Source organism: Perognathus longimembris, chromosome 25 (assembly GCF_023159225.1).
Source record: "Perognathus longimembris pacificus isolate PPM17 chromosome 25, ASM2315922v1, whole genome shotgun sequence".
In the NCBI taxonomy this organism is placed as follows: Eukaryota; Metazoa; Chordata; class Mammalia; order Rodentia; family Heteromyidae; genus Perognathus; species Perognathus longimembris.
The window spans coordinates 4,593,377-4,618,518 of record NC_063185.1 but is presented as its reverse complement, the minus strand read 5'-3'; the positions used below and the strand labels follow the sequence as shown (position 1 = coordinate 4,618,518).

The 25,142-nt window shown below is 51.8% G+C and overlaps 2 protein-coding genes across 4 annotated transcripts; one reads left to right on the top strand and one right to left on the bottom strand.

Moving 5' to 3' along the window:
- The first annotated feature begins 2,430 nt into the window (after positions 1-2,430).
- Pfn3 (profilin 3) lies at positions 2,431-2,865 on the top strand. The gene has a single exon (XM_048333868.1). It carries the CDS (start codon positions 2,452-2,454, stop codon positions 2,863-2,865), a length of 414 nt encoding a protein of 137 aa, XP_048189825.1. The 5' UTR covers positions 2,431-2,451.
- Positions 2,866-4,437: 1,572 nt separating this feature from the next.
- Slc34a1 (solute carrier family 34 member 1) lies at positions 4,438-18,554 on the bottom strand. Of its 3 annotated transcripts, XM_048334091.1 has the most exons (13): positions 18,428-18,554; positions 16,746-16,862; positions 16,461-16,628; positions 16,262-16,390; positions 16,043-16,186; positions 14,699-14,810; positions 14,352-14,547; positions 14,167-14,262; positions 7,677-7,740; positions 7,272-7,439; positions 6,621-6,737; positions 6,405-6,529; positions 4,438-5,042 (listed from the first exon to the last, which is right to left on the bottom strand). In XM_048334091.1, the coding sequence occupies exons 2-13, from the start codon at positions 16,852-16,854 to the stop codon at positions 4,539-4,541; spliced, it is 1,932 nt and encodes a 643-aa protein (XP_048190048.1). In that variant the 5' UTR covers positions 16,855-16,862; positions 18,428-18,554; the 3' UTR covers positions 4,438-4,538. The 3 variants fall into 3 exon arrangements, with proteins under 3 accessions (XP_048190048.1, XP_048190049.1, XP_048190050.1); XM_048334092.1 differs by lacking the exons at positions 4,438-5,042; positions 6,405-6,529; positions 6,621-6,737; positions 18,428-18,554 and having other exon boundaries at positions 7,340-7,439; positions 7,677-7,739; positions 14,158-14,262; XM_048334093.1 differs by lacking the exons at positions 4,438-5,042; positions 6,405-6,529; positions 6,621-6,737; ... (1 more) ...; positions 7,677-7,740; positions 18,428-18,554 and adding an exon at positions 13,279-13,411.
- Between the last annotated feature and the right edge of the window lie 6,588 nt (positions 18,555-25,142).

Below are 25,142 nucleotides of genomic sequence, written 5' to 3'. Positions count from 1 at the left end.
CCCTTCAAGGCTGCCAGCAGGGAGCCAGGACCCTAGGAAGAAAATAAATGCTTTGAAAAATATGACTGATCTTTAGGGAGTGGATGGAAAGTGCATAGTTTCAACAGAACAGGCACAGGTTAACAATCTGTTAACCTGTGATGCTTCCTCCTCCTCCTCCTCCTCTTCCTCCTCCTCCTCTTCCTCCTCCTCCTCCTCCTCTTACTCCTCCTCCTCCTCCTTCCTCTTCTTCTTCCTCCTCTTCCTCCTCCTTCTCCTCCTCTACCTCCTCCTCCTCCTCCTCTTCCCCCTCTTCCTCCTCCATATATGTGGTAGTCCTGGGATTTGAACTCAGGGACTTCGGTGCTGCCTTTTTTGGTGGGGAAGTGGACATAATAGTCTCAAGGATGTTCTTGTCCAGCTGGCTTCAAATCCTGATCCTCACATCTCAGCCTCCTGAGTAACTAGGATGACAGGTGTCAGCCACTGGCACCCAGCTTCTTGGGAGATAATGTTTACTAGGCCTGAGTGTAGAGCCCCAGGGAAGATGACTAGAGACTGTTCCTCACACAAACTCAACATTTTCAGACAGTTCTTCGCCTCTGCTGTACAGCAGGATTTCCCAGGGAAGTTTTTGAGCTAATTTATGCTCAAAACCCATTTGACACCAATTACATCAGTATTCCTAGGGAGGGGCTTGAGGAATGGCATGGCTCTGAAACTCAGGTGATCCCACATGAAGTAGGGTTTAGAAGAAGGGTTTAGGAATGCTTCACATTGAGCTGGGTGGCGGTAGCTCACACCGGTCATTCTAGCTACTCCAGAGACTGAGAGTCAGGGTCAGGGTTTGAAACCAGTTCAGGCAGGAAAGTTTGTGAGACTCTTCTGTCCAATTTGATAGTTATCAAAAACTCCAAGTAGAGTTATGGCTCAAGTGGTAGAGTGCAAGCCTCAAGTAAAAGGCAAGCAAGAGAGTAAGGACCTAAATTCAAGCCCCAGCAGTGGCACAAAAAGAAGGACAAGGAGAGAAAGTAAAAGGAAAGAAGGAAGGAAGCTGGGCACTTGGTGGCTCACATTTATAATCCTAGCTACTCAAGAGGCTGAGACCTGAAGATCACAGCTCAAAGCCAGCCCAAGCAGGAAAGACCATGAGACTCTTACCTCCAATTAACGACTCAAAAACTGGAAGTGGCACTATGGCTCAAGTGGTAGAGCACTAGCTTTGAGCTGAAGAGCTCAGGGACAGCACCCAGGCCTCACAACCAACAACAACAACAAAAAGCAAGTTCAGGCTCTGGGAGGGGCTCCTGAATGGACCCCATAAACTTGGCCTGCTTTGTAGGCGTGCCAGCCTTCCAGAAGGTTCTCCGACACAGTGTTCCCCAAGTGTGTGTCTGCCAGGCTTGACTTCATGATGAAGAGTATTTGGGGAAGTTGCCTTGAGGGAAAACCACCTCACCATCTGGGTTTTTTGTTTTGTTTTGTTTGTTTTTTTGGCCAGTCCTGGGCCTTGGACCCAGGGCCTGAGCACTGTCCCTGGCTTCTTCCCGCTCAAGGCTAGCACTCTGCCACTTGAGCCACAGCGCCGCTTCTGGCCGTTTTCTGTATATGTGGTGCTGGGGAATCGAACCTAGGGCCTCGTGTATCTGAGGCAGGCACTCTTGCCACTAGGCTATATCCCCAGCCCCACCATCTGGGTTTTTTAAGCACTGGAGTGCTGGGGGTCACTGAGTAGAGCCAGGTACTTAGCCAGTGCTAGGGATGGAAGGCCAGAGCAGTAGTCCTGTTTACTTTCTTTAAAATTAATTTAATAATTTTTGTTCATGTGGTACCAAGGAATCAAACCCAGGGCTTCATGCATGCTAGGCAAGCACTCCACTACTAAGCCACATTCCCAGCCCAGGCCTGTTTACTTGTGTGTGCTGGTCCTGGGACTTGAACCAAGGGCCTAGGCGCTGTCCCTGAACTCTTTTGTTCAAGGCTAGCGCTCTACCACCTTGAGCCACAACGCCACCTCTGGCTTTCCGGAGGTTCGTTGGCGAGAAGACTTTCCTGCCCAGGCTGGCTTTGAACCTCTGACCTTAGATGTCGTCCTCCTGAGAGGTTCGGATGACAGGCGTAAGCCACGGCGCCCAGCTCTAACACCTATCTTTAGCAATAATTTGGCTTTGGGGGTGATCATTTTTTGGGTCCTTCCTCCATTCTCTCCCACAGGCGAGCCTCAGCACTTCCCTTCGCAGGAGGCAGGGGGAAAGGACCACGTTCTCCACCCTGGGTGGGTGGTAGGTCACGGCGAGTGACGCACTGGCCCCGCCCATCTCGCGTCACAGCCCCGCCCCGCGGGCGTGGGGGCGGGAGCGAGCCGCGGCTCTGTGACGTCCCCGGCCCCGCGTGTGACGCCACGGCCCCGCCCCGCCCCGCCTCCCGGACTCGCCCGGGAGGGAGGCGCGGGCGGAGGGCACGCAGGCCGCCATGGGGGACTGGAAGGGCTACATCAGCGCCGTGCTGCGGGACCAGCGCATCGACGACGTGGCCATCGTGGGCCACTCGGACAACCGCTGCGTGTGGGCCTCCCGCCCCGGGGGCCTGCTGGCCGCCATCTCCCCGCAGGAGGTGGGCGTGCTCACGGGCCCCGACCGCGAATCCTTCCTGCACGCCGGCCTGAGCGTGGCGGGCCGCCGCTGCTGCGTCATCCGCGACTTCCTGCTGGCCGACGGCGACGGCGTGCTGGACGCCCGCACCAAGGGGCTGGACGGGCGCGCCGTGTGCGTGGGCCACGCGCCGCGCGCGCTGCTGGTGCTGCTGGGCCGGCGCGGGGTGCACGGCGGCGTGCTCAACAAGACGGCGCACGACCTGATCCGCGGGCTCGGCGTGCAGAGCGGGTAGACGGGGAGCGCCGTGCGCCCCGCACGCGCCCCGGACAAGCCCTGCGTGCGCTCCGGACAAGCCCTGCGTGCGCCCCGGACGCGCCCAGCGTGCGCCCCTGGATCGGCTACCCGGGGGCAGGAGATGTGCATATTAAAACGTGTTTATGGCACTGAGTCCTGTTGGCTGAGATAAATCCCGAGGCTGCCCCAGCCTCCTGTGCAGGATCGGGAATGTCTGGCCTTAGAGGCCTCTCTCTCTCTCTGTTTTGTCTGCACTGCTTTCAAACCCTGGCTTCCTGGGGATGCCACAGGTGGAAAAGAATTCAAGAGCCGGGCACCCGTGGCTCACACCTGTCATCCCAGCCACTTAGGGAGGCCGAGCCCTGAACATCGCAGTTCAAAGCCAGCCTGTAGACTCTTGAGTTGACCACCAAAAAGATGGAAGAGGAACTGTGATTCAAATGGGGAAAAGCTCAGGAACAGGACATGGGCCCTGAAATCAAGCCCCAGGACCTGCACATGCGAACAAAGGTGACAGGAAAGTTGGGTATCTGGTGGCTCACATCTGTCATCCTAGCGGCTCAGGATGCTGAGATCTGAGGATGTAGGTTCCAAGCCAGCTGGTGCAAGAAAGCCTATGAGACTCTTATCTCCAGTGAAACACCAGAAAACCAGAAGTGGCGCTGTGGCGCACTATCCTTGAGCTGAAGAGCTCAGGGAAAGCGCCCAGGCCCAGAGTTCAAGGCCCCAAACCAAAAAAAAAAAAAAAAAAAAAAAAAAGGATGTGGCTCCTACCCTGTATATGTTGGGGGCTCAGGGCTAGATTTATGTTATCCCCAACTCTCCCTGTCCCCTCCAGTGGCCCTGACAAGCCCACACTAATCACGGCCAGGAAGACTGAGTGTGTGACTGAAGAAGGTGGGTGCAGATGACAACAGAGACCAGAGGTGTCCAGGTCTGGGAAGGTGGTGAGGGTGGGAAGATGGGAGCAGTCAAGATGGGAGCAGTCAGGCAAGGAGGGAGTTCTAATTGTTCTTGTTCAGTGTTAAGTATGGGCTCCTGAAAGCAGGGCCAGGCATATTGTTGTAGTAAGCTGCCTGTGTTTAAGGGGAGCTGCTGCTCCTGAGTGCCCAAGCCTTGAGCTTGCCTTCTCCCCATAGGTGCAGAACAAAGACTTCCATGTGCATCATGAGCATTTAATTCCTTTATCAGGATTTGGGAAGGGTCTGACGATGATGCTGTAGCCTGGGTAAGGATGAAAACGGCATCATGGAGGAAGGTAGATGGCAGGAGAGCATGGAATTCAGTCCAGGACTGGGGCAGCCACCTCTGAACACAAGCAAACAGCTACCTAGTCCTATTCCGAGCTGCCCTTGCCCCTGCCCATCTGAGTTTCATGCAGACAAGGCCATAGGCACGGGTCTCACAACACATGTGCGGAGGACCCAGCAACCGGCATGCAGCCTTCCACATGCATCCATATACACTCATCGTGTACACACAAATGCAGACTTCTGTATAGATAGGCACACAGAACCACCTGATGATGCATACAAGCATGTCCCCAGGCACCTCAGATGTCATGGATGGCACCCATGCACACGCATGTGCACACTCAGGCCCTCTGCCTTTCTGCCATGAGCTCCGTGCCCAGGCCCTTCCCTTGTCTGGGTGATAGTCTCAGCCTGCAGCCTAGAGGCGGGTGGCATTGTGGTGAGCAGACATGGCCAGGCGGGGGGAGGAAGTGGCAGGGGGCAGCTCCTCCAGGAAGACCCTGGTAGGCAGCTGGGGTGAGCGGGGCTCAGGCCTGGCATAGCACAAGGTGGCCCGGGTGATGAGGCGGTCCAGAGGCTGCAGGGAATGCATCCAGAGGGGAAGGAAGTCCCAGCTCTGTAGCCACTTGGGGAGATGCCCGGGGCTCCGATTCTGCAAGATGTTGACAAGTACGACGAAGGCCAGCAGGGCCCCAAAGGGTGCACCCACACCTACCATGGCCTGCCAGCCTGCCATGGAAATGCCAAACACCAGAGAAGGCAGAAGCAGGAAGCACACCAGGAGGTAGAGGACAGCAAACCAGCGGTATTTGGCGGTGAGTTTGCCCAGTGCCTTGGCCATGCGGATGGGCAGACGCATGCAGGGCAGTGGGTACCACAGCAGGATCCCTGAGATGTTGAAGAAGAAGTGGCACAGGGCAATCTGCAGGGGAGGAGCCGAAAGGGTTGAGGTAAGCAGCGGTTCCCACGTCAGCCCAGCAAGAATCCATGATAGAGGCTGGGAAGGTGGCTTAGTGGTAGAGTGCTTGCCTGGCAGGCATGAAGCCTGGGGTTCGATTCCTCAGCACCGCATAAACAGGAAACACTGGAAGTGGCACAGTGGCTCAAGTGGTAGAGTGTTAGCCTTGAGCAAAAGAAGCTTAGGGACAGTGCCCAGGCCCTGAGTTCAAGCCCCAGGACTGAAAAGAAAAGTTGATGATGGAGTCTGCTCTTAACCAGATAGCAAAAGTCCCCGCTCAGGGTTCAGAGGCCTCTGGATCTCCTTTGGGTGGGCCCTGGTTATTTTTTTTTTGTATGTATTTATGTCAGCACTCGAGCCTGAGCTCAGGGCCTGGACACCGCCCCTTAGTTTTTTCCACTCAAGGCTTGTGCTTTACCACTTCAGCCACAACGCCACTTGCAGCTTTTTGCTGGGTGATTGGAGATAAGTCTCAAAGACTTTCCTGCCCAGGGTGGCTTCGACTGTGATCCTCATATCTCAGCTTCCCAAGTAGCTAAAATTACAAGTATGAGTCACCAATGCCCAGCAAGTTATTAAAATATCAGAAGCTAGGTGCCAGTGGTTTACCTCTGTAATCCTTCTACTCAGTAGGCTGAGATTTGAGGATCAAAATTCTAAGCCATCCTGGGCAGAAAAGAGACTCTTATCTCCAGTTAACCACAAGAAAGCCAGAAATGGAGCTGTGGGTCAAAGTGGAAGAGCACTAGACTTGAGCAAAAGAGATCAGGGGCAGTACCCAAGCCCTGAGTTCAGGTCCCAGAGTCTCAAGTCTGCTTGTCCTCCCAGTTCTGCTCATCCTGAAGACCGACCCCAAGTTCGGGTTAGGCTCTTCTTACTGCACTTCTTCTTACTACAAATCTCACTTGCTATCATAATTTTGTGCTGCTGCTGGGTCTTGAACCTGAGGCTTTGTGTCTTGTTTTTGTTTTGTTTTTAGCTCAAAGCTGGCTCTACCACTTGAGCCACCTCTCCCCTGACCTTTTGCTGGTTAATTGGAGATCAGAGTCTCTCAGATTGGTCTGCCTTGGTGGCTTTAAACCATGATCCTCAGATCTCAGCCTCTTCCTGAGTAGCCAGGATTATAGGTGGGAACCACCAGTGCCTGCCTGTGAGTTGCTCTCATGGCCTGGTATGATTATTACACAGTGTCTCCCCTCTGGGAGAGTGCAATGAAGTCCACTTAGCCAGAAGCAATTTGCCATGGTGCTAAAGGGCGGAATGCAGTTCTGCATTGTCACACACACACACACACACACACACACACACACCCCATTAGGCTCGTACCTGGAAAGAGCTGGACAGTTTCTCCCTGGGGCTGGCCAGCGCAGCCAGGATGGCGGTGGTAGTGGTGCCGATGTTGGAGCCCAGGGTGAGGGGGTAGGCCCGCTCAATGCTGATCACACCCAGGCCTGGCGGGCAGGGGAGAGGATGCCAGTTGCCCCAGCTCCTTCCTTCAGCCCCCTGCCTCCCCCGTATCCACCGCTTTGCACAGGTACTCACCGATGAGTGGGGTGATAGCCGAGGTGAAAACAGAACTGCTCTGAACCACAAAGGTCATGCTGGCCCCCACCACCATGGCAAAGTAGCCTGTGACCCAGGTGAACGGGGAAGGCAAGTCTGCAAAGGAACCCCACACAGAAGATCAGCTCACAGCTCATACCTCTGCTGGGAAGCTCTCCCTGGCTCCTGGCTTCCACAGCCCTGGGGGTACCCCTCATTCCTGAACTTGCCATACGGCCACTCCCAGAGCCAGGTAGCATCCCCAAAAGTTCAAGATCAAGTTTCCCATGAAAACTGAGCCACTGGCACCCAGCTTAAGGATTTTATTTTTTGTGCCAGTCCCTGGAGTTTGAACTCAGGGCTTGGGTGCTGTCCCTGAGCTATTTCTTGCTCAAGGCTAACTAACACTCTACCACTTTGAGCCACAGCTCTACTTTTGACTTTTTGGGCGTTCATTGGAGATAAGAGTCCCATAGGCTTTCCTGCCCAGGCTAGCTTTGAACCTCAATCCTCACATCTTGGCCTCCTGAGTAGCTAGCTTGACAGGTGTGAGCCACTGGCTTTACTTCTCCTCCTTGACAGCATGTGGAAGAGCCCATGCGGGCAGTCCTGCTGTTCCTCCTGCCTTTCCAGCCACTGCTCACAGCTCACCTGTGTTGATGACCTTCTGGATGACCTTGGCCACCTGACCCTTGAGCGAGGAGTTGAGCATCTTAACCAGGAGGATGAGGCAGGTGCAGAGCAGCACCAGAGAACCAGCCAGCAGGATGAGGCCCACGGCCAGGTCGGGCAGCCCAGTGTTCACGAAGATGTGTTTGCCTGCAGGGGCAGCGTCAGGCCACGGAGAACACGCACACGTATGCATGTGTGCACATGTGTGCACACACACACTACTTCTCTACATTGTCATCCCCAGTGCTGTGCATCTCAGCCCCACCCCAGTCTCCAGCCTCCCAGGGGCCGAGTTGATGGACAGCTGTGTTCCCGGGGATGGTGGGGATGTTGGCAGGAGCCTCTGGGGTGTGCAACCCTTCCCACTGCATGCGCTGTACTCACATTTCTCCATGGTGACATTTCTGAGGGCCTGGCTGGAGTTGGCTTCCACCCTGGACATGGACGCCTAGATTAAGAAGAAGGTGACTTAGAACATCATGGCAATGAAATATTTACCTCCCAACGCCAGGCACAGTGGCTCACGCCCATCATCCCAGCTGCCCAGGAAGCTGAAATCTCAGGTCTGTGGTTCAGTGCCACCCTGGATAGGAAAGTCCATGAGACTCTAATCTCCAGTGAATGAGGAGACAACCAGAGGCGGTGAGCTCAAGGATGGCACCCAGGCCCCGAGTTCAAGTGCCAGGACCAGCACCAAAAGAAAAAAGAGACTGTGGGGCTTTATCTGAAACCAGAACTGTGGCACTGGCAATTGTGTCAGGATGGCCTAGGTCCCCCGGTTGGTGACAGAAGGTGGGGCAGGAGATATGGGGGCTGTACCCTGTGTCCGTCCCTGCCTCCCCCAAATGCTTCTTCCCAGCTTGATCACTTCAAGGCGAAGAGTTGAGCGAGAAGACTCTAGAGCAGATATTTGCCATGCTGGGGGAGAAGACAGGGCCAAAACTGGGGAAGAGGGGGGAGCTGCTCGGAAGGGGATGGGGAGCAGATGGGGAGGAGGGAGAGCTTGGGGATAAAGATGACTGTCACTGGTATCCAAAGATGAATCACCACTGGATGTGGCCCTCAGGAAGCCCCTGCTGTGGGCCAGGTCAATGGAGTGATGGTCAGATGTGTGTGTGTGTGTGTGTGTGTGTGTGTGTGTGTGTGTGTGAGCGAGAGAGAGAGAGAGCGAGAGAGAGAGAGAGAATTGCAAAAGTTACAGGAAAAAGCATATGTAGAGCCTCACTTCAGGGTAACTGATGAGCTTTTAGTCACCTTCCTTCCCTCCCTGGCTGATCAGGGATTACATGGTGGGTGGCAAACTTCCTGGGTCAGGACCAATGGCTCCTGCAGCCACGTTTAAGGATGGCCAGCCCTGTTGGGGAGGAACTTGGGTGTCCTTAGCCTGGAGCCCTAGGAAGCAGATGACCCCCTGAAATGAGTGGTCTGCTAGGGCAAGGGGAGGCCACTTGTAAATCCTGGGGCAGTGGGAGGAGGAAGAGAGGGAAAAGGAGGAGGTGGGGGAGGAGAAGGAGGACTTTACAGTGGTTGTTCCTTCAGGGTCCGTAAAATCAGGTTGAGATGTCTAAATTCTATCTTTTGTTTTGTTTTACTGCTGGGATCGAACCATGGCCTCCTGCATGCTAAGCAAACAGCTCTACTGAGCGACAGCCTCTACCTCTAGCAACTTGAGCTTTTTGCCTGGGCTTGGGTAGGTTTGGCTGAATCACAGTGAGGCCAGGTCCTCTAAAGCCTAAGAGGGGCGATACTGGGGCAGCAGGATTGGTGGAGAGGGGTCCAGGTCAAAGCCGGGCCGGGGGACAAAGGAGGGAGGCAGCACAACTTTCTTTTGGGGCAGAGGGAAAAAGTGGAAACTCCATCTTAAGTAGTAGATCCGAGTCCTAGGAACTGGGCCATCGCCCTAGGATTTTTTCCTTCCTGTGCAGGTTGGGGATAGAGTAGCAGGAAAGCGATAGGGAGAAGATTTGGGGTGAAAAACAGAACCAGTGGGGTTCAGTTCACATCCTAGCTATGGGCCTCAGTTGCCTTCTTTTCCATATGATGATGCTTTCTTTGTGCGTGTATGCACGCGCACACACACACATACACACACACACACACACACACACACACACACACACACAAGCCTTGGGCTTGAACTCAAGGCCTGGGTGCTGTCCCTGAGCTTTTTTTTTTTTTTCTTCCCTTAACTCAAGGCTAGCTATCACTTGAGTTCAGCTCCATTTCTGGCTTTAAAAAATTTTTAGTAGTGGGCTGGGGATATGGCCTAGTGGCAAGAGAGCTTGCCTCGTATACATGAGGCCCTGGGTTCAATTCCCCAGCACCACATATACAGAAAATGGCCAGAAGTGGCGCTGTGGCTCAAGTGGCAGAGCCTTGAGCAAAGAGAAACCAGGGACAGTGCTCAGGCCCTGAGTCCAAGCCCCAGGACTGGCCAAAAAAAAAAAAAAAAAAAAAAAAAAAAATAGCTAAAAAAAAAAAAATTTTAGTAGTGTTTTGGAGATAAGAGTCTCAGGGACTTTCTTGCAAGGGCTGGCTTTGAACTGAGATCCTCAGATCTCAGCCTCCTGAGTAGCTAGGATGACAGGTGTGAGCCACTGATGCCCTGCTGAACAATTCTTTTTCATTGGAGGTTATGGGGCTTGAACTCGGGGCCTGAGTGCTGTCCCTAGTTTCTTTTGCTTTTTTTTTTTTTTTTTTTTTTCTGCTCAAAGCTAGCACTCTTCCACTTTGAGCCACAGCATCACTTCTGGTTTTCTGATGGTTCATTGGAGATAAGAGACTTTCTTGCAAGGGCTGGCTTTGAACTGAGTTCCTCAGGTCTCAGCCTCCTGGAGTACTAGGATGACAGGCATGAGCCACCAGCACTTGGTTTAGGCTTTCTTAATTGGAAAGAGGGAGTCGGGATGAACAGGCCTACAGGGACACTCTGAAATTAAGAGGTTTTGGGGACCGGATCAAGCTCACAAAGGACACCCGGGCTGCGAGGCCTTCCCGGGGCGGGAGAAGCAGGCAGGATGCTGGCCTTGTCATCCTTTCCCTCCGGAGGAAAAGGGAGCTCTGGGGCCTTTGTTCTGGAAAGGGAAAGCGCTGTGCGTGCACTGCCATCTGGTGGCAAAGATGAGCAATTCCCATTGGAGCAGCACTAGTTGTAAAATGTCCACGTGACAACCCTTCTCAGGCTGCAAGTCGTCCAAAGATGTTTGTGTAAACCGTGCAAAAGCCAGGCACAAGTGGCTCACACCTGTCATCCTCGCCACTCAAGAGGCTGAGATCTGAGGATTGCAGTTCAAAGCCAGCAAAGAGAATGAAAATCCCTGAGACTCTTCTGCCCAATTTACTCCCCCAAAGTCCAGAAGTGGAGCTCTGGCTCAAGTGGTAGAGCACGAGCCTTAAACAAAAGCACCTCAGGGAAAGCACTCAGGTTCCTGAGTTCAAGCCCCCAGACCAGAATAAAGAAAAAGAAGAAGCATGCAAGGATGACCAACAATCCACAATGTGACACCACTCTACTCCCTCTAAGAAGGTAATTTTTTCTATACCAAGGCCAAACCCTTGGGTTATTCAGAAGTGTTTGAAACACCCAAACTGCCTCTGATTTTGCTTTCGCCATCTGGAAAGTTCCAGGCTCCCAGGCTTCTAGTTGGTGACAGAGGTTTCTAAGATTTGGCTCGGGTCAGTCTGGGTCCCAGGTAGTGAAAGGAGGTAGTCAGAAGAGGTTGAAAGGAAGCTTCAGGAAACCTCCATGACTGGGGAAAAACTTTGACACAGTAACCACCAGGGCACAGCACGAGATCACATGTTCACAGGTCCCTGCATGGTCACAATCCTGGGTGACAGATACTACCAGCGGGGCTGGGGATATGGCCTAGTGGCAAGAGAGCTTGCCTCATATACATGAAGCCCTGGGTTCAATTCCCCAGCACCACATATACAGAAAATGGCCAGAAGTGGCACTGTGGCTCAAGTGGCAGAGTGCTAGCCTTGAGCAAAAAGAAGCCAGGGACAGTGCTCAGGCCTTGAGTCCAAGCCCCAGGACTGGCCAAAAAACAAAACAAAACAGATACCACCAGCACAGGGAGCTCAGATCCTTTGCACATTCTGAGCTGAGAAGATCATCTTCTGTCAAGGAAAAGGTTTTCTTCCAGGGTGGGGATATGATCCAGTGCTTCAGCTAGCAGCAGCTGGGGCCAGAGAGAGAAAAGGCTCCCAACCTGGGCGCTGGTGGCTCATGCCTGTCATCCTGGCTACTCAGGAGGCTAAGATATGAGGATCAAGGTTCAAAGCCAGTCCAGGCAGAAAAGTCCATGAGATTCTTATCTCCAATTAAGCACACACACACACCAAAAAAAAGCAGGGAATTGGAGCTGTGGCTCAAGTGGTAGAGCGCTAGCCTTGAGCAGAAAAGCTCAGAGACAGCACCCAGGCCCTGAGTTCAAACCCCAGGAGTGGCACAAAAAAATAAAATACAAGGTGGCCTGGTTGAGTGACTGTGGACAGTGTCCACTTGTGTGAAATGGGGTCCCAGTGTCCACACAGCTAGCTGGCATTGCGCGAGGACCTCAGTCATGAGGCAGACCCGGAGCCAGCGCAGGCCTGCCCCACTCTGCAGCAAGTGGATAGAGCCGGCCTCAGAGAATCGAGACACAGAGCTCTCTCCATGTGTCATTTTTGTAAAGATCAAAACGTGTGATTTCGCTCTCTTCCAGCTCTTGCTTTCAAGTAGAGAGGCTATGCTGACTCAGAGAGCTCACAGGGTGTCTAAAAGCCTCTGAGAAGGGAGCTGCCCTGTCAGCGAGGTCACCGAACCACCATCAAAGCAGTCCACGTGGGCTTTCTGTTGTCAAGCTGCCTTGAACTCTCAGGAAGGCTGAACAGGTGCTGTGTGCCACCTCCGGTGCGAGGGAATACCACAGAGACGGTTGACTGAGTGTTCGCTGTTCATACAGGAGCAGGGTCCAGCAACACAACAGGAGGAGGCCTGTCTCTACTGTGGGCTTGCTCATTCTAAATGGACTGATTTCTCCTATGCAATAATTAAGATGGGAGCTGATGGCTCACACCTGTAATCTCGGCTACTTAGGAGATTGAGATCTGAAGACCCTGGTTCAAAGCCAGCTCGGATAGACAAAGCTAAGAGATTCTTACCTCTAATTCTCCAACAAACCACCCCATAAGCTAGAAGTGGAGCTGTGGGCTCAAAGGGGTAGAGTGCCAGCCTTGACCAAAAGAACTATTTGAATTCAGGCCCTGAATTTCAAGCCACAGTACTAACACTTCACATAAACACACCCTAGCCCCTTTTCACTCTGGTTATTTTTCAGGTTAAGATTTCACATTTTTGCCTGGGCCAGCTTCACCCCACGATTCTCCCATCTTTGCCTCCTTTCTAGTTGGGATCTCAGATATACATCTCCATACTGGGCTTTTTTGCACAGATGGGATCTCACTGTTTACCCAGAGCTGTCTTCAAACCTTGAGCCACTAGATCTCTGCCTGCCTGGTTGCTGGGATTATAGGTGTGAGACACCAGACACTGTCCTGGTTTTTATCCTTTTCATGGATGAGTAGGAAAGTGTGCAAATGGCCTTGTCCTCATGCCTTGTGTCACAGGCACTAGAAGCAGCAGCAATGGTGCAGAATGACTAGGGACGTGGTATCTGTGATAGTCACCGACGAGCAGTGCCCGCGCTGGGTCTCTGAGGAGGTCGCTATACATTCCTCGCCATCTTCTCGGAGTATCCTTCTTAGGTGCTTTTCATCTTTCCTCACATTGCCTGGGCCCCCCAAAACAGAGCCAAACCAAGTCACTAACCCCCCTTCACTTGGGTCCTGGTAAGCTTAGCTGGTTTTCAGCCAGTGTCTCTACCTGTAAGCTGCACTAGTGGTTTAGACTTGAACATGGAGCATACCTACAGGGCTTGCTAAGCATAGGCCGTGGCTTCACTCCCAGAGCTTCATCTCATTTACTTGGTCTGGGAAAGGAGATGTATCTAATGTGCATCTGATTTGCTTCCAATCTGAATTTAATTGGCATCTCTAATAGGAGCCTACTGCTTCTTGAAGACTACTGGGCTAGGTCAATTACATACGAACTGTAATTGATTGGTGATGTCTGCCTAAAGTAGCAAGGCTGGGAGTGATTAGTAATGTCTGCCATGGGCACAGTGTCACAGAAGTGCCATCTTTTTGCTCTCTCCTGGCTAAATGATATTCAAAGTCTATTTGGTGCATTTTTTTTTTTACTTTTTAGTTTGTTTTGACAGTCCTGGGGCTTGAACTCAGGGCCTGAGCACTGTCCCTGGCTTCTTTTTGCTCAAGGCTAGCACTCTACCACTTGAGCCACAGTGCCACTTTTGGCTTTTTCTATGTATGTGGTACTGAGGAATCAAACCCAGAGCTCCATGTATCTGAGGTAAGCATCCTACCATTAGGTCATATTCCCAGCCCTATTTGGTGCATTTTTTTAAAAAGTAAAATTAATTTTTTTCTAGATCTGAGGACCCAACGCAGGGCCTTGCACTTGCCAGGCAAGTGTTCTTCTGCTGAGCTAAATCCCCAACCCTTATTTTTTTTCTTGTACCAGTACTGGAGCTTGAACTCAGGACCTGGGCACTGCCCCTGAGCTTTCTTTGCTCAAAGCCAGTGCTCTACCACTTGAGCCACAGCTCCAACTTGATTTTGGGGGGTATTTAATTGAAGATAAGAGTCTCATGGACTTTCATGTCTGGGATGGCTTTGAACCATGATCTTCAGCTCTCAGCCTCCTGGGTAGCTAGGATGACAGGTGCTTGGTTATCTAGTACATTCTGAACAACAAAACAGCAGTCATCTGAAGAGAGGCATCTTGCCTGGGGCCTGGCCTGGGATTTACCTCGATGGAGTCTGGGTAGCACCAGATGCGGATGAGGCTGTGGTTCCTGAGAGACTCGTCCCCTGTGGCAATGCTGTTGATCACGGACTTGTCCAGCTGTGGGCCAGATGGGGCCAGAAGGGAAGGTGTCCAGAGGGTCCTTCCTGTCCCCCCCTCTCCACCACCCTGCCAGGCTCTGCACTCACCTGGATGACCAGCTTTGTGAAGGGCTCTGTGATGATCTTCAGCAGGTCCGGGGCATCTTGGCCTCCTCGGATGTTGAAGGAGGCCACCACCAGCCCAGTGATGTGGTCCAGATAGCTGGTGGCCGCCTCCAGGGGCAGCAGAACCAGAACGGACAGCCAATTAAAGCAGTCGTGCACTGTGGCCCCCGCGAAGGCCCTGGGCAGGGAGGCCACATTGCAGGACAGCCCGGAACCGGGGTGCACGCATGCTGGGGGTTGGCAGCAAGCGCCTGGCATCGGGAACTGCCTCCCCCCAGACCCCTGACCCCAACACCCACATAGGCTGCCACCCTCCTGCCCCAGCTCACCGCCGGAAGTCAGTCCTGTCCCCCGCCTGCATCAGGGCTACGATGGTGTTGGTGACGGAAGTTCCGATGTTGGAGCCCATGATGATGGGAATGGCAGAGCTCACCTCCAGCACTGGGGGAAGATGGCCTCGAGTGGGCGGTGGCAGGCACCCAGCTCCACCCCCACAGAAAGCGCCCAGCAGTCCCATGCCTGGCTAGAGGAGGGGTCCACTTGCATGCATGCTGTATATTTACATAGGTGTGCAGGCACTTGTGTGATTGTACATATGTGCACAGCACAGGGAGAACAGGTGTACGTGTGCATTATGAGAGTCACATCCGGGGCTGGGAATATGGCCTAGTGGTAAAGTGCTCACCTTGTATACATGAAGCCCTGGGTTCGATTCCTCAGCACCACATATATAGAAAAAGCCGGAAGTGGCGCTGTGGCTCAAGTGGTAGAGTGCTAGCCTTGAGCAAAAAGAAGCCAGGGACAGTGCTAAGGCCCTGAGTTCAAGCCCTAGGACTGGCAAATCAAAACAAAACAAAAACAAAAAAACAACAAAAACAGAGTCACATCCATGTGTAGTATAGAAGTGTGCCAGTGTGTTTCCCACACATGCATGCAGGTGTGCTGGTTTTCATCCCAGCTATTCAGCCTCACCGTCATCGGGGCGTGTCTGTGAGGGTACTTCATATATGTGGCTCTCGTCTACAATTGGTTGACTTAAGTAAAGGAGATTATATTCTCATTTTGCTGGATCCTTGGGGTTCGAACTCAGGGCCTGGGCACTGCCATCCTTTAGTGTTTTCCGCTCAAGGCTGGCACTCAACCACTCAAGCCACAGTCCCATGTTACTGGCGATAAGAGTCTCATGGGCTTTTCTGTCTGCGATGGCTTTGAACTGTGATCTTCAGATCTCAGCTTCCTGAGTAGCTAGGATTACAGGCGTGAACCACCCATCTCATTTCTTTCTTTTTCTTTTCTTTCTTTTTTTTGCCAGTCCTCAGGGCCTGAGCACTGTCCCTGGCTTCTTTTTGCTCAAGGCTAGCACTCTACCACTTTAACCTCAGCACCACTTTAACCTCAGCTCCACTTCCTGCTTTCTCTGTGTACTGAGGAATTGAACCCAGGACTTAATGCATGCTAGGCAAGCACTCTATTGCTATGCCACATTCACAGCCCCCAAATGGAGGTTTTTATGAGGAATAATAAGTTTCCAATGAATTCTAGCCTACTCTGTACATTCCAGATCAGATCAACCAGATCCACCATCATGTGAACCATCTCTTCCCCATAAATCTACTCCAGCCTCCAATCCTGATCCTCCCAGCCTCCCAACCTCCTTCCCTGGCCCCACTCACAGCCAGAGGAGACCATGCTGACGATGATGGACGTGGAGGTGCTGGAGCTCTGCACCAGCACGGTCACCAGGATGCCCACCACCAGGCCTGCCACTGGGTTAGACAGTATGGCGTTGTCCTTAAAGATGTCTCCGGCCACTTTCCCTGAGGAGGTACGGGGCAGTGTTGGGGAGGGGTCCTTCCAGAAGTCTTCCCCAGCCTTCCTCCTCTAGATCCTACCTCCAGCCAGCTGGAAGGCTGAGCTGAGCACATCCAGGGAGCACACAAAGAGGTAGAGCAAGACCAGCATGAGCGGTACCTTGATGAGGGTGGCGATACCCTGGCGTAGTTTCTGGGCTAGCTTGGGCTCTGGAAGCAGATCAAGTAGGAACGCAGTGCGCATGAGCCCAGGGCAGGGCCTTTCCAAGGCCTCTCCAACCCCTGGCCTGTGTGCTACCTGGCTTCTGCTCCTCTTCCAAGACCAGCTTGGCTGGGAAGGGGTCATGGTGCTCCAGACCCTCTCCGCAGGGACAGCTGTGCTCCGTGAGGGTCACGGGGCCCAGGCTGGGGAAGGCGTAGGCCGATGTCCCCGGGATCCTGTGCAAGACTGAGGAGGGAGGCTTCTCAGGACTCCCCAGGGCTCAGGGGGTCCAGAGAGAGGGAGGGGTGGACATGAGCGGAGTGGGCACCCCCACGGCAAGTGGGTACGGGGAGCTGTACTCACCCTGTGGGCTGGGCACATAGGCAAAGGCAGGCCCGTGCACTACATGGCCCCCACGGACCGGAAGTGGGGAGACAGCTGGGCCCCCCAGCCTCTCTCCATAGGACATCATCTGGGTACCTGCATGCCAGGGAATGGTAGCAATGCTGAGTAACAATCGCTATGTCCTAGACACCCACACACGTGCACATTGCCAAGTATGGTGGCTCACACCTTTAATCCTAGCTACTCAGAAAGCTGAGCTCTGAACAGCATGGTTCAAAGCCATCCCAGGCAGGGAACACCATGAGATTCTTATCTCCAATGAACCAGCAAAAAGTCAGATGTGGAGCTTGGCTCAAGTGGTAGAGCCCTAGCCTTGAATGAAAAAGCCCAGGGACAGTGCTCAGGCCCTGAGTTCAAGCCCCAGGACTGGCACAAAAATAAAATAAATGAATACTCATGCTCATGTATACAGGACCGAGTTGAGCATTCATTCACCCATTCATCAGCAAGGGTTTATTATTGTGATTTGTTTCTTTGTTTATTGCAGTACTGAACCTAAAATCTTTGCCCAAAGTCTACTAAAGAGACAGATGCAAAAGAAAAGAGTCTCTGAGGCCAGGTGCTGGTGGTTCATGCCTGTCATCCAGCCACTCAGGAGCCTGAGATCTAAGGATTGCGGTTCAAAACCAGCCTGGGCAGGAAAGTCCTTAAGACCCTTATTGCTGATGAACCACCAGGAGTGGAACTGTGGCTCAAAGTGATAGAGCACTTGCTAGCCTTGAGCAAAGGAGCTCAGGGACCACGTTTGGGCCCTGAGTTCAAATCCCATGACCAACTAAAATTTAAAAATAAAATAAAAAGAAGGAAGGAAGGGTGAAAAGAGTCTCTGGTTGAACCGAAGTGCTCAGAGGGGTGCTATGATAGATTCATACCACCAGAAGGCGCCTCTACAGGCTGCGGGGTAGGGGAGGGGTGGAGGAAGAGACCATCCAGCTGAGATGAACCTGGAGGAGGTAAGCCAGTAGGGAGGACGGAGGGCCGCTATAACACAGTCCCTCAGGTGGGAAGGAGCTGAGGATGGCCTGAGGGAGCCCGGGGTCATGTGGCAGTGGCAGAGATGGCAGGCGTGTGGGCCAGGACTGGGCCATGCAGAAGTAGTGTTGTCCCTCCTGGAAGCTAGACATCATAGCTACCTTCTTGCTCCTAGAATCACCTGAGAACATACTTGAGCAAGGGTCCCTCGGCCTGGATCTAAGGTCCCAGGTTTCCCTCACATGAGCCATTATTTATTTGTTTGTTTTTGTTTTGCCCTATCCATCCCTCAAAGGGCTTCCAACTCAGTGAGTCTTTTCTATGAATGAGACTCAGCTCAGCTCAGCTCATCAGGGTAGGCCTTGTGTGGGCACAGCCCACTTTAGCATCTTCTTGTGTCCCAAAGGCCTTTGGGGTGGAGAGGAGCACAGAGGTGAATTCTAAACCCTGGGAGAGCAGGGACAGAGAACCAGGCTGGGTCAGGCCTGAGATGTCACCAGCAGCAGGGAGGTGAGAGGAGAGAGAGAGAGAGAGAGAGAGAGAGAGAGAGAGAGAGAGAGAGAGAGAGAGAGAGAGAGAGAGAGAGAGAGAGAGAGAGAGCTGAGGTGAGGGTCCTTTTCCTTTTCCTCCTGAAAGCTGGTGGGCAGATTTGGGGACCCCCGGCTCACCTTGAGGATCTGTCTCAGCTCCTTTTCAGTGAGTCAGGGAAGCCTAAGGAGGAGCCGAGACCCTCCTCTTTATACCTTCGGGTCAAGGGCAAAGTCTCTGGAACCCTAGCCCCCCCTCCTTCTGTTCCCCCTGAGATTCCTCCCAGTTAATTGCTAATCGCCAGCTCTGCAGGGGGCGTCTGTGGTCAAGCTCCCCTCCTCTCCCCAGATCCTGAGCCATGACCCTGCCGAGGTAAAGACTCCTACCCACCCTTCTCCAGGGGGCACCAGATACCTGCTCCCCAAGAGTCCAAAGGGGTCTGATGCTTCCTTTCCTTTCCCCTCATTCCTGGCCCAATAGGGTGCCCCAGATATCCTGTGGTCTCATTATGCACCTAGGAGTCTGTCTGTGCATCTTGAGGGGTGGGCTTCAGAGGACAGGGAATATGGGATGGGGAGGGCGGGAGATAAGCTCAAAGAGGTGGGGCATGCACTTTCTGCACCTGCAGGCTTTGGTCCTTGAGAGCCCCTCCGCCAGAGAAGCTGGCTGGACACCCAGCTGCATTGGGGCAGTTGATAAGAGGGATAGAGAGAGAAGAGCCAGGCACCAAGGACCAGCATTCCGGGAGAAAGCCTCTCTTACTCCTTGCATTCCTTGGGTCAGTGAAGGCCAGGAGTTATCTAAGACCCATAGGTGACATAAGTAAGCTTTTTGTCTACCAGCTGCCAGGGAGGGCTCACGTTCTAGAAAATCCCATAGCCACCAAATCTGTTAAAACATAGGGCTTCACAGAGACACTCAACTTGTGTTTCATGAACATGAAATAAGTTTAGACTGCCTGAAGACAGATAAAATCATGCTGTTTAAAAAAAAAAAAAGAGGTGGGGCATGTTGTTGAAATGTAGAGAGTCTCTCATGCCTGATCCAGGACATGACATTGAGAATACAGGGCTACAGGCCAGCCTGGGGGGGCGCTGCCCTTTCTGTGGCTGGGGCTGAGATATGTCAAAATGGTGTGGGGGAATCTGGGAGCAAGGACAGGAGCTAGGAGAGGGAGGAGTTGGTTCAGAGGTGAGCTGAGGAGGCTGAAATGAGGAAGGGAGAGGACACACCACAGTCACATCAGGAGACTGATGGTAGTATAATGTTGGTGCAGAATTCTAGAAACACAGGGAAGAGTCAAAGGGAGGTGGAGAAAAGTCCTATCCCTTTGACTGTGGAGCTAAACATTTGCAGAATGTTGACAGGTGTCAGGGGCGTTCGGTTTTGTTTGGCTTTGTTATTGCTGCTGTTCCAGGGCTTGAACTCTAGGCCTAGCACTCTCCCTCAGCTTATTTGCTCATGGCTGGTGCTCTACCACTTGAATCATACTTCTAGGCCAACTTTTTCAAGTTCATTGGAGATGGGCTTTTACAGATTTTTTTTCTGCCCAGGCTGACTTCAAGCCCGTGGTCCTCTGCGCACAGCTTCCTGAGCAGCTGGGATTGTAGGTGTGAACCACAAGTGTCCAGTGAGTGGGAGCTTTCTATGAGATTAAGGGGTACCCTCAGGCTGGGGACATGGGTCATCTGGGTGAGTTTTTGCTGAACATGACCAAGTTCCTGGGTTCAGTCCCCAGTACCACACAAATAAAACGGTTTAAAATAGATAAAGGTTTAAAATAAATGGTTCTGGCTCACCTCATCAGATCCAATAATGAGGGGGTTCCATTCTTCATCTAATTTAGGTAACCGAATAATCTTAGGATATCAATGGTCTTCCTGGTATCACCGTTTGTTCTATCCATCCCACTCATCTATCCATCATCCATCCATCCATTTATCCACAATCTACAATCCATTCATCCATCCACCCATTCATTACCCATCATCATCCATTCATTCATTCATCATCCATCCATCATACAACCTTCATCCAGCTACCATCCATCTATCGTCCATCATCTATCCATCATCCATCTGTCCATCCATCCATTTATCCATCATCCGCCATCATCCATCATCATCTGTCCATCATTTATCCATTATCCATCCATCAATAATCAATACATCATCCATCCATCCATCCACCCTATTCATTTGTCATCCACCCATCATTCATTCAGCATCCATCCATCACCAATCGATCCATCCACCATCCATTCATCATCCATTGTCCACCCATCCACTATCCATCATCCATCTATTAATCATCATCTATCACCCACCTAACCAGCCCAGCAGTCATATCCTTACTCATCTATTCTTAAGTACATCAATTGAGTTTCTACTCTAGGCCAAGACTGGCAATGCGAGCATCTCTTCCGGTATGAAGAAAGGTCCAAACAACCTTTAAGTCAGTCTGGCAAGGGGCTGGGAATCTGGCCTAGTGGCAAGAGTGCTTGCCTCGTATACATGAAGCCCTAGGTTCGATTCCTCAGCACCACATATGTAGAAAATGGCCAGAAGTGGCGCTGAGTAAAAAGAAGCCTTGAGCAAAAAGTGCTCAGGCCCTGAGGTCAAGGCCAAGGACTGGAAAAAAAAAAAGAGTAAGTCAGTCTGGCAAGTCATTTCACCTCTCTGGGACCCTTACTCCTTTCACTTAGGAAAAGGCAATTAATCAACTTCACTCAGTGGGTTGTGGAGTTTAATGAGGTAGATGACCTACACTACAACATCCCCAGCATGCTCTTGTGCATGAACACTCCCAAATGCTGAGAGGACCCCATCTTCCATAGAGGGGCCCCTAGCTCAGGTTCACAGCGCTTTTTTTTTTTTTTTTTTTTTGGCCAGTCCTGGGGCTTGGACTCAGGGTCTGAGCACTGCCCTGGCCTCCTTTTGCTCAAGGCTAGCCCTCTGCCGCTTGAGCCACAGCGCCACTTCTGGACATTTTCTGTATATGTGGTGCTGGGGAATTGAACCCAGGGCCTCATGTATACGAGGCAAGCACTCTTGCCACTAGGCCATATCCCCAGCCCCTCACAGCGCTTTCTGATCTCTGATGATGTAAGGCCCTCTGAGCTGAAGCCCCATGGAACAGCTCCGGGGTAATGACCCAGACCCAGATTTTCTCCACCAAAGAAATTGGCCATTTTCTGCACCATTCTTCCTGTACAAGGTTGGCTGATTAATCCTTCAATCAATTCTGGGCCTAGCCATGGTGCACTGAGGTTCTGTGGAAAGTGACCAGGAGCAGAGAACTAGCTCAGCCTGGATTTAGGTAGTTAAGACCCTCAAATGTACAAGGGAGACAGAAGAGGAAGAAAAAGGAAGTAATAATAGGATTGGATTTGTGTGTGTGTGTGTGCGTGTGCGTGTGTGTATGTGTGCACATGCACCAGAATTTATCTGACCAGGCTGCCTTTGAACCATGATCCTCAGATCTCAACCTCCAGAGTAGCCAGGATGACAGGCATGAGCCACCAGCACCTGTGTGACTTTAAAATTTAAGTCTCAATACTAGTACACACACACACACACACACACCCAAGAGCCTTTCACATGCCCAAGAACAAGTGTGTGTGTCCAGGCCCCGGCAAGCCTTGGAGGCTAGTACAACCAGAGGGTTCAACTATGGGTGCTTCAGATCCATTTGCACCTTAACTATGCATGGTGTGACACCCAGGAACTTTTTGCAGGACATAATGTTTAAACAAACGAGGGAAGTAAAACCCAGTGTTCAAGATCATTCTGTTCATAAACTGGTTTGTTTTATTTTGTTGGTAATGGTGTCAATACTCAGGCTTGAATTCAGAGCCTGCAGACTTTCCCTGGGTTTTTTGTGCTCAAGACTGGTACTCTACCACTTGAGCCACAGATCCACTTTTGGAGAGTGTGTGTGTGTGTGTGTGTGTGTGTGTGTGTGTGTGTGTGTTTCCTTGGAGATAAGCCTCACAGACTTTCCTGCCTAGACTGGCTTTGAACCATGATCTTTAGATCTCAGCCTCCTGAGTAACTAGGATGACAGGCGTGAGCCACTTACACACGGCCGAAAGCCCGGATTTCAATGGCTAGCCTTAGCAGAGAGAAGAGCAGACAGACTGTGAGCCATTCGTTTCTTTCTAGTCTCCCCCCATCTCCCGTGAGACTAGACAGGGGTGACTGACTACAGGATGCCCTATTCCTGGAGCACAGGATAAGTACCTAGTATAATGATTAATCCAGGTGGCCCAAGTGCTGGTCACTCATTGATGGATAAGGCCAAAGTCTGTGGCCAAAAGAGCTGAGGTTGCTTTGAGCTATCCCTAAAAGTCACCTCACACTGGAAGTCCCTTCTCTGTGAGCTTCAGCCTCGTGTCCTTCACGCTGGCCTGACTGGAGGCTGAGGCTGTGGGTAGCTAGATATCAGGCCTCTGCCTTGTGCAAGCCCCGCCTACCTACCCATCTTCACTGTCCAGGACTTCATCCTGGTGGCCAGCACACTAGCTGGCCTGGAGAGGGGGCACTATGATGGTTCTTTCCTGGCCTTCTTTATTTTACTGTATTTTTTTTTTTTTGTCAGTCATGGGGCTTGAACTCTGAGCCTGGGCCCTGTCCCTGAGCTCTTCAGCTCAAGGCTAGTGCTCTACCACTTGAGCCACAGCCCCACTTCGGTTTTCTGGTGGTTCATTGGAGATAAAAGTCTCACGGACTTTCCTGCCCGGGCTGGCTTTAAACCATGATCCTCAAATCTCAGCCTCCTGAGTAGCTGGGATTATGGGTGTGAGCTACTAGCGCTTGGCTTCTCCTATCCTTCTGTTTCTGCTCTACCACCAATTCTGATCTCTGAAAAACAGTGCTATGATGCTCCAAGGGTCACAGAGCACCCCACATCCAGGCCATCCACCCCCACACATTCATATTCCCACCTCTTCCTAGCTCCACCAGGACCATTGGAGGCATGAATAAGGCTTGCTACAGTGACTCACACCTGTAGTCCCAGCTATGAGAAACAGAGATAGGAAGATCTTGGTCTGAGGCCAACCCAGGCAAAAATACAAGACTTTATTTGAAAAATAAAGCAGTAAAAAAGGCTGGAGGTGTGACTTAAGTAGTACCTGCCAAGCAAGGCATTTTGGTTTTGTACGTGTGTGTGTGTGTGTGTGTGTGTGTGTGTGTGTGTGTGTGCCAGTACTAGGGCTTGAACACAGGGTTTGGGGGCTATCCCTTAGCTTATTAGCTCAAGGTTAGCACTCTACCACTTGAGCCACTGCTCCATTTAAGGTCATGAGAGGTCCTAAATGACCTGAGATCAAACTCCAGTACAGCCAAAACTAACTAACAAACTAAAGAATATGAATGAACTGGGCTCTGATGGCTCATTCCTGTCATCCTAGCTACTCAGGAGGCTGAGATTTGAGGATCGCAGTTTGAAAACAGCCTGGGAAGGAAAAGTCTGTGGGACTTTTATCTTCAATGAACCACCAAAAAAGCTGAAAGTGGAGCTGTGGCTCAAGTGGTAGAGCACTCACCTTAAGCAAAAGAGCTCAGGGATAGCATCTAGGCCTAGAGTTCAAGCCCCAGATCCTGTGCACGAATGTGCACACACACAGACACCACCCCACCCCCCGTGTGAATGTGACTCATAGCCTTGTACCCATCCTGGGCTGCCTCTGACTCAGTTGAACCAATCAAGTTTGTTTCTTCCCATCTGGAAATACACCCCAGTTCCTATAACTCTCAGAAGCCGCAGTCACCTGACAGCGGGGCCAGGCCCTCTGCAGTGTGCACCCTGTGTTTGTTCCTAAGGGCGATAAGGGTGGCTGCCCCCGGGGGCACTGGGCACTGCTGAATTAGCACACCTCGGCAGGGGCCCCAGGTAAGCCATCCCCATCCAGCCCAGAACCAAGGCTGCTCTGTGCCAGGGACCGCCTCTTACCATACTCTCAAGAGTTGGGGAGCGGGGACAAGAGACAGCAGCAAGATTGCCTCTCGTCAGGAGCTGGTAGCTCACACCTGTAATCTTAGCTACTTAGGAGCCTCAGATCTGGGGACTGTGATTTGAAGCCAGCTCCTATAGACAAATCTGCAAGACTCCCTATGTAATTAGCCAGCAAAAAAGAAGCCAAACTGAAGGTATGGCTCAAGTAGTAGATTACCAATTGTAAGCAAAATGAGTTTGAGGCCCTGAGTTCAAGCTCTTGTACTGGCATGCACCCCCACAAACAAGCAAATGAACAAAAATACAAAATAAAAAACCCAAGCAGTTCAAGTCACTGTCTCCCCCAATCAGGTCCCCTCCGTCTTTATTGTCAAATCAGTGTATATTCTTTTTGCTGTTGTTGGTCCTGGGGCTTGAACTCAGGGCCTTTCCCTGAGCTTTCTTGCTCAAGGCTAGAGCTCTACCATTTGAGCCACCAGTTCTTGTAGTGGTTCATTGGAGAAAAGAGTTTCACGGATTTTTCTGCCTGAGCTGGCTTTGAGTCATGCTCCTCAGATCTCAGCCTCCTGAGTAGCTGGGATGACAGGTGTAAGGCACCATCGCCTGGCTCTTGTCAGGTTAAGGCTTGCAAAATCATTTGGTACACGATGAGACAAACACGTGTGCCTCCCAAGGACTGCCTGCAGCTCTGTATCTGTTGTGCTCATCATTTCTAATGATGTTATAAATATCTTGTATTCTTGGCAGAAAAAAAAGTTCCTCACATAGGGTGGTTGTTTTTTTGTTGTTGTTGTTTTGTTTTTGTTTTTGCTATTTACTCAGAAAAAGTTAGTCTGTATGAATGTGGCTTTGCAGTCCTGGGGCTTAAACTCAGGCCCTGAGCACTGTCCCTGACTT